The sequence below is a fragment of the Syngnathus floridae genome, chromosome 20, assembly GCF_059516105.1.
Source record: "Syngnathus floridae isolate MCC-2025c chromosome 20, RoL_Sflo_1.0, whole genome shotgun sequence".
Lineage (NCBI taxonomy): Eukaryota > Metazoa > Chordata > Actinopteri > Syngnathiformes > Syngnathidae > Syngnathus > Syngnathus floridae.
The window spans coordinates 1,075,271-1,082,906 of record NC_142432.1 but is presented as its reverse complement, the minus strand read 5'-3'; the positions used below and the strand labels follow the sequence as shown (position 1 = coordinate 1,082,906).

Below are 7,636 nucleotides of genomic sequence, written 5' to 3'. Positions count from 1 at the left end.
GGGCCTTCTTTAATGTACTATCTGGAAATGCAACTGAATTCCACGTGACAGGGAGAGCGGGAAAGAAAGGCCTTAAAATACTGTCTGTAAGAGATGTAAAATTTATGAATACCCGCCTCACATCTCAGTGTGATTTATGTGAAATAATAATACACTATTTAATGCTTAAACATAGCTAGGAGCGATCCCTGGCTATCAAGATGTACAATGGAGTAATGCGGCTGCAAGACAAATCACCTTGTGGACTGGTGATGCTTATTTAAAGGTGCGCAGGCAGATATATTAAACTATGTGTAATTGTACACTAACTCTGCTGTAGGCAAACACAGGAGGAGGCCAGTCGTGATGCAGATGGAGTGCTGTAATCAATTTGGTCCAAGCGTTGCTGTCCACAAGACAGAAGAGAAGGGAAGGGAAGGGAAGGGAAGGGAAGTGGAGGAAAAAGAAAATCTGTTGTCATCTTCTTCGGTGACATAGCACCAAACTTTGTGCAGTCGCTAATTGGATGGACGTGTATCTATAGAATTTCCCGATGTTATGTCGTATATCCATTTCAAACAAGGACTCAAGAGTTCTAACAAAAGTGAAGACAATTTTGAATTGACACATGACACAATTTGTCTTCATGGGCCACATAAAATGATGTGGCGGGCCCTATCTGCCCCCCGGGCCTTGAGTTTGCCACCTACGCTGTACTTTGACCTGTCCTACCTGATGCAAAAATCAACCGTGACATTAATATTGCCTCTCTTGCCTCATGTATTTGTTGTAAGCCTCGTTGCGAGTGACTTGTGTGGGCCTACAGAAGGGAATAAGAGGCGTTCCCGAAACTTTATCACCTTTCCTGTCTCTCAAGTCTTGCTGAGTTGGCATACCTGGATGCACGCATTACTCATGGATTTCAGCGACACGCAAAAAAGGTGCCTGCCGCCCCCATCCTGCTGCGTTGCGTTCATGTGCAATTATAGCGACGGTGCTGCACAGGTGTTGAATTCTTCTGGCAAGCCATAAAACCTGATATGCATGATTTGTGCACTCAGCCAGGTCTGTAATTTCATTCCCCTTTTCTTTCATTCCCCCCTTTCCTGGACCCCACGATCCATTTTCCACCTTTATGAGACACCCAGGATTATGACATGGTCCGTGCCATGGGGGGTCTGGGAAGCCATAGAACCCGAGTGAAAAGCTCCATTTGAATCCGGTTTTCAATGCCTGCGGTGCGTTTCATTTCTTCTCTTTGACTTTGGGACATGCTCGACAACAGAAGCATTGACTTCCAGACAAACGACATCCTCTAGCATTTATTTGCGCAGGTACGCGGCATGATTGAAATGATTTAAGTTCGGAAACCGAGGCTATGCGTCGACTTAGTACGTAAATCAAGCTTGCTCCTCGCGTGGCTCGTATATTTAAGGGAGATTCATAGAGGCGGTCGGTCGGGCGGGCGGGCCACGTGGCGGGGAAGTGCAATGTTCTCCAGGGGGAAACTACACAAACTCTGTGTGACATTTTAACAACGTTGCCTGAACGTGATCAGAGAGAGGTAGTCGCTGCTGCCGAGTACACACCCTTCCTATTCCCACAAATGCATTGCAACTTGTGAACTTTCAACTCACTGTATTATTACAGCTGCTAATCCAATTCAAGACTTCCATCAGCTCATTTCAGATATTAAAGCTATACAATTGCTGTATGTCATGAAGGTAATGTTAATATCTATGCAAATAAGCAAGAGTGGATTTTGCATAATGTACAATTTGGTCGGGGTTGGCAAACTTGTCACCTGAAACAATTCCTCCAGCATCATTGTGCGTTGAGTAAATAATATTCATGTGCAAAATTAGTCTCGGTGCCTGATTGACATTTTATATCTGTGACTACTTTAAATAATTAAAAAGTGAAATCTTGAAAAGTAATAGCCTCTCGAATAAATCCATTAAATAGTTAAAGGTTAGGAGGAAAAACAAGATTATTGCTTACAGCAAACTAATTAATTGACACGATGCAGTTCATTTCTCAATTGCGTCATTCTTTACAAGCAAAGCAGAGGTTAAATGAATGAGTAAGGAAACATATGTGTCGTTAACCGTCTCTCTGATGAAGAAACAATCAACGCTTTTCTGTCCTCTACATTTTCACGAGTTTCAGAAAAACCAAATGACATATCCTGGTGAATTATTTCATGACTTTTTGTTTCCATTTTTGAAAGAGCCTGGCTTTTGAAGAGAGATGCTTCCCCCTCCTGGCTGCTCCCAAGAAAGCGAAAAATTCTTGCTTATCGTCTCACCTTTGCACTACATTTGCATTGCATGTGACCTGTGTGTGCAGAAAATGATTCTTTGTCATATTCTTTGAAACATGGACAGTGTGTGTACGGGGGTTTGAATAAAATGTATTTATTAATTTGTATTTTCAGGAGGCAGGCTGCTATTTTTTGTCGTTATTCAGGTTGGCTATGATTTGATTTTATTTTATTTTGAATGATATAGGAAGGGAAACGGTAGTTAGAATCCATCTCGCCCGGATTGTATTAACAGCACAACTTAGGAGCATTCTCATATGTGAGGTTATTTTATCTAAAGTGTTCAAAGGTGCACTCCCTTATGAGCCCCCTGTTTTAATAATGTCCGTCTTGATCCATGCAGGAAGCAGCCATATTGGATCCAGACTTCACGAGTGCAAAAGTCATTTTCTTTTTCTTTCTTTCTCCATCTGCCTCGACTTTATTCCCACCCGTTGCCCTCTGCCTGACTTATTTATTGTGGTACAAAATCATTACCCATAGTTTTTGAATAATCAATAAATAATTATTGTATTATTTAATGGCATCGCACAAGGATAGAGGAAATGGGTTTTATTATTTAAATCTGTCACACATGACAAATGGCTACATTTGTAAAGTTGGACGGTAAAGATGGGGAGGCAATCGAACTGAGCTGAAGACTTCCTCTACATGAGGTTGTAAATATGATTTTTTTTTCCGTCTTGTCAAGACCATGAGTGGGAAAGCAGCAGGTGCTCAGACTGTAAATTTTGAGAGATTAATTAACCTTTTCCATCACCAATTCAACCCTGCATCTTTTTTTTTTTGTACAGTGCGACCCCCTTCAAGCTCAGGGGTGAGACCTGGCTGGAGTAGAGACGGCTCATTCCAAATGAGTTATTAACAGAATTTTTTGAATAGAAGGAAAAAATTGTAGTCTAGCCATTTAGTGTCATAAAGGCCTGGTTGGTGAGGCGACGGAGGCCTCCCAGGGACAGGAGGCAATACCATTACAATCAAATCTGAGATGGAAGAGGGATTGAGCTGTCCATTCTGAATTTTTATATTGTCGCAGGGCAGGGAAGGAAATAATGCCTTCCTAGAGTGTATTAACCTCTGGCTGGCGAGGTAACAAAAAAAAGGGCATACCGGCTAAGAGAGGTAGTATGGGAAAGAAAAAGAGCAAAACAAAAAAAATTCCATGGAAATATATTAAAGGAATAAGTCTGAGATCAGGAGATAAACAGGAATAATACAATGTACTAACTAAAAAGGAGAGGACAAATTATACAAAGAAATTTTCAAAGAGTAAATAGAGCTCTTTTATGGGACCTTGAGTACAGGAATTGCTTTTATATTTGAAATGAGATTTTACCTTTGTCTCTTTCTTTCTTTTTTGGGTTTCTGGGATGTTGGAAATGAACTAGTATTGTCATTTGTGAGCAATTTGTTCAAAACGTTTTTTATGATGTTATTTCTGACTCTAGATGTTTTTGCCTCATTATTTGTTTTTGATTGCATGTAAGTCTTTAAGACCTTTTATCATTATTACTTCCAATGTATAATTTATATATTTTTATGTTGCCTTTTCTCGCTCTTGGTTTAATATTTGCAGAACATTTTATTTTCATTTGCATTTTAGTCTTTGTTTTAGTTTGTCATTTCTCTTTTTTTTGAGTTCCCTGTTTTCCTATTTCTTATTTGAAATTGAAGAGGACCTGACCGGATGGACGCACTGGTGGACCAATGGAGTGACTGTTTACCGGTGAGTGCTTACGCCGACCGGAAGTTGTTGGCTGCGGTTGCTGCTGCAACGCCACTCTAGCAGCGACATTGCTAGCCAGAGGGCTGCTTCCAGCTCCTTTGCAAAATTGGCAGCTTGTCACCGGCGAAGACGATTACGGACGAGTTTCGTCGTCAGTAACTATGACTTTGAGATGTTTAGAGTTGTGCATTTCTCCGGAAAATGACTATAATTCAACGTAGAGATACCCGGAAGTGTTGTCGAAGGTAACGGGCCGGTCAGATTTTTGCATTCTTGCTCACATCCATGCAAAATGCCTTCCAACGTTCTGGCCTTCAAGTTTACTCAAATGCATCCGATGGTGAAATGAAAGCATGTGATTTGGTGTTTGGTAGCAAGTGTGCTATTGCAGAGATTTTGTCTATTGACCCAAAAAAAGCTTTTTCTCCTTATTTGTTTTGTAAATCTCTCCCCTAACATTTGATAACATGACAGTCTAGCATTTTCTTTGTGTTTGAGCAGCCGTAATAAATATTCTTCATTTGTTTTAAGATCAGCACATTAAACACCTTACTAGATAGAAAATTGAAAGTGATCAAATTGTGTTTTTGTTCCCACAGCCACGAGTAGAACCTTGCCACAATGAGTGCAAAATATGGCCTGGCGGGGTACAACAGTTCGCGGAAGCACATTTCAATCTCAGTTCCAGCTTCTGCAGAGGTGATGTCCCCTCATATCAAGTCTCTGGAAGAACTGAAGGTTCTTGGAATCAGACTTGGCAACTTCAGTGCCCCCACACAGTTTTGCATCTGTGTGGCTGGGGTCTTCTTCTTTTACCTAATCTATGGATATGTACAGGTAATAAAGCAACTGCCTTGAAAATGTAAGTCAAAAATGAGAAGTCAATACTTCCATCTTTGTTTTGTCTTGCTGCTCAGGAATTAATCTTTTCAGTGGAGGGGTTCAAGCCCTTTGGTTGGTACCTCACTCTGGTCCAATTTGGGTTCTACTCTCTGTTTGGACTCATGGAGCTTCAATTCACAAAAGACAAACGCAGAAGGTACCGCTATTTTGCCGCATGAAGATGATCAAACGCCTGAACTGGTTTTTCTTTTTCCCCTCCAGGATACCTGGGAAGACATATATGATCCTTGCATTTCTAACAGTGGCAACCATCGGCCTTTCAAACACCTCTCTGGGTTACTTGAACTACCCGACACAGGTCATCTTTAAGTGCTGTAAACTCATTCCTGTCATGATTGGAGGAGTATTTTTACAAGGTCTGTTATGCCTATTTTGAAATCATTTAAAAATAGAAGAAAAAGTCATCATTGTTTGGAATGGTGTTTCAGATAAACGCTATAATGTGATTGATGTGACGGCTGCTGTCTGCATGAGTTTTGGACTCATCTGGTTCACGCTTGCTGACAGTAAAGTGACACCCAACTTTAATGTCACTGGTAAGTAGTGTGCCACACAAAGGCAAAACTGGTCCTTTATCTTGGACATGACTAAGATGTTTGTTTGTCTTCAGGTGTTTTCATCATTTCCCTAGCACTGTGCGCAGATGCCGTTATTGGAAATGTGCAGGAGAAAGCCATGAAACTTCATAATGCCTCCAATTCTGAAATGGTATTTCACCTCTATTTAGTTTTTTACATAGACAGCCTGATGGAAAATGTCGGCAAAGTTGAAATCATTTCTCAAATGTATTTGTGTCTAACGCGGTGTGTGCTACGTTTCCAGGTGTTGTACTCGTACTCCATCGGCTTTGTGTACATCCTGACAGGATTGCTCAGTGTGGGTGGGCTTGGACCAGCAGTCTCTTTCTGCTCAGAGGTGAGCTGCTGCATAATAACAACTAACATGAAATCTTTTTGAATTTCTTTTAGCATCCTAAGGTAAGATTGTGGCCTTACTGACGCCTATGAATTTGCTGTATTTTGATTTATAATTTGGTTAATTGTCTATTTTTAGGACCCTGTGACGACGTACGGATATGCATTCCTTTTCTCCCTTTCGGGTTATTTGGGCGTCTCCTTTGTTTTGGCCTTGATCAAGCTGTTTGATGCTCTTGTTGCAGTTACTGGTGAGTTTGCCAACTTTTTGTCAAATATGTGAACTTCCAAAGTCTAACGAAGAGCAAAAGAAATAACTGGTTGACTTCTTTGCAGTGACCACGGGTCGGAAAGCAATATCAATTGTTTTTTCCTTCATGTTCTTCACCAAGCCCTTCACTTTTCAGTAAGTACTGCCATCTTTGGACTTTCTTCAGTTGAATCATGTGATCACTGCTTTGACTAAGAAAACTTGGATTTGCCTTTCCTGACCCTGCAGTCCATTGGTGTAAACCTTTGACCTTCCCCCAACTCTCCTCACACAGGTACATCTGGGGTGGCCTTCTGGTGCTCTTTGGCATCTTCTTGAATGTTTACAGTAAAAACCGTGACAAAATGAAGCTTCCTTCAATCAAGGACCTGAAGAGCTGGCTGTTGACGGGAAAGAAAGTCAGACTCCTCTCCCAAAATGTCTAAGAGGCATCCATGGGTGAGCAACATTGAGCCAAGTGTTCTTTTTCCGACGATCGGCCAGCCTCACATGCGGCGGCGACATGACTCAACTCTGATACCCAATGGAATGTTGGGGTTCCCTTCACCATAAGACAACTGGTACAGACTGAAACTACCCCAAAGTGAAGAAGCAGTTGAAGAAATTAGTGGCCGCTTGGCCGTTTTTGAATGCACACCAACAGCCATCCAATGTGAACAACACTGAGAAGGGAATCAAGAGACCAAATCACACACTTTGCACTGGAAAACGTTTGGGGAAACAAGATAAATGAATTTATATCAATTGACTCTTTTCTTCCCATGTAACAAATCAACATTGTAAGAATTTACTGCAATCGTCAAATAGCCGCGACATGTGCCACAAAGACTGGGCTTTTTTTTTTTTTTGTTGTTAAAAAAAATAAAGAATTGTAATATAAACAGTCTGCTCTCTGAACAGTTGGAGTTTGGTGTGTTGCTGCTAACCACATGTGTTTGGGTGAAGGCATTATGATCTTTTTACAATAAAACAAAATCAAAAGTTTGTGTTAATAGTCATGTTTTAAGGGTCTATCAAATGAGTGGTTTCTTTTTAACAATCTTGTGGTCAATTTTCATTTATCTACCAACTCCCGCTTGGCACTGCTTGCCACAATCACCAAAATGGGAAAGCCATGTTGACAGATGAACAGTGAAAGATTACATTAGAGGTCAAGGGTTCGTGTTCCCATATTAAACATTTGTGCGCCAATAAACACACCCCTGCAGTGTACAGCTTCATCACGGTGCGAACAGCTACTCTCCTCCCTGAAAGGTCATTATTGGATGGGGGAAAGCCCAGTTGACCCAAGGCAAAGCACATCATTTGTCTTTTAACACCAAGAGAACACACCTAGACCAGTGCAGGCTGACCCCTGCTTTCAACATGGAGAACTTTGTCCATTTTTCAAGGCCACATAGAAATGTACTTTCCATTCATGTCCAAAATGTGCACGCACACACAATTCAATTCTTTCCAGAGTTAAATGTTGCATAGTTGTTATCACACACTTATCTTAAAACACAGTGTACAGCTTTTGA

At 41.0% G+C, this 7,636-nt stretch overlaps 1 protein-coding gene across 2 annotated transcripts; it reads left to right on the top strand.

Annotated features, from left to right (window-relative positions):
• Window positions 1–4,008: 4,008 nt before the first annotated feature.
• On the top strand, window positions 4,009–7,100 carry slc35b3 (solute carrier family 35 member B3). Of its 2 annotated transcripts, none has more exons than XM_088364136.1 (10): window positions 4,009–4,028; window positions 4,628–4,865; window positions 4,946–5,067; window positions 5,133–5,287; window positions 5,360–5,467; window positions 5,542–5,639; window positions 5,754–5,846; window positions 5,985–6,096; window positions 6,182–6,251; window positions 6,391–7,100. In XM_088364136.1, the coding sequence occupies exons 2-10, from the start codon at window positions 4,650–4,652 to the stop codon at window positions 6,539–6,541; spliced, it is 1,125 nt and encodes a 374-aa protein (XP_088220262.1). In that variant the 5' UTR covers window positions 4,009–4,028; window positions 4,628–4,649; the 3' UTR covers window positions 6,542–7,100. The 2 variants fall into 2 exon arrangements, with proteins under 2 accessions (XP_088220262.1, XP_088220261.1); XM_088364135.1 differs by lacking the exon at window positions 4,009–4,028 and adding an exon at window positions 4,057–4,273.
• Window positions 7,101–7,636: the final 536 nt, after the last annotated feature.

Excerpts from the sequence above, each read along its gene's own strand:
- slc35b3 (XM_088364136.1), top strand. The coding sequence starts at position 4,650 with ATGAGTGCAAAATATGGCCTGGCGGGGTACAACAGTTCGCGGAAGCAC. Across the intron at positions 5,468-5,541 it reads ACCCAACTTTAATGTCACTG|GTGTTTTCATCATTTCCCTA; the intron begins GTAAGTAGTGTG and ends GTTTGTCTTCAG. Across the intron at positions 6,252-6,390 it reads ACCAAGCCCTTCACTTTTCA|GTACATCTGGGGTGGCCTTC; the intron begins GTAAGTACTGCC and ends CTCCTCACACAG.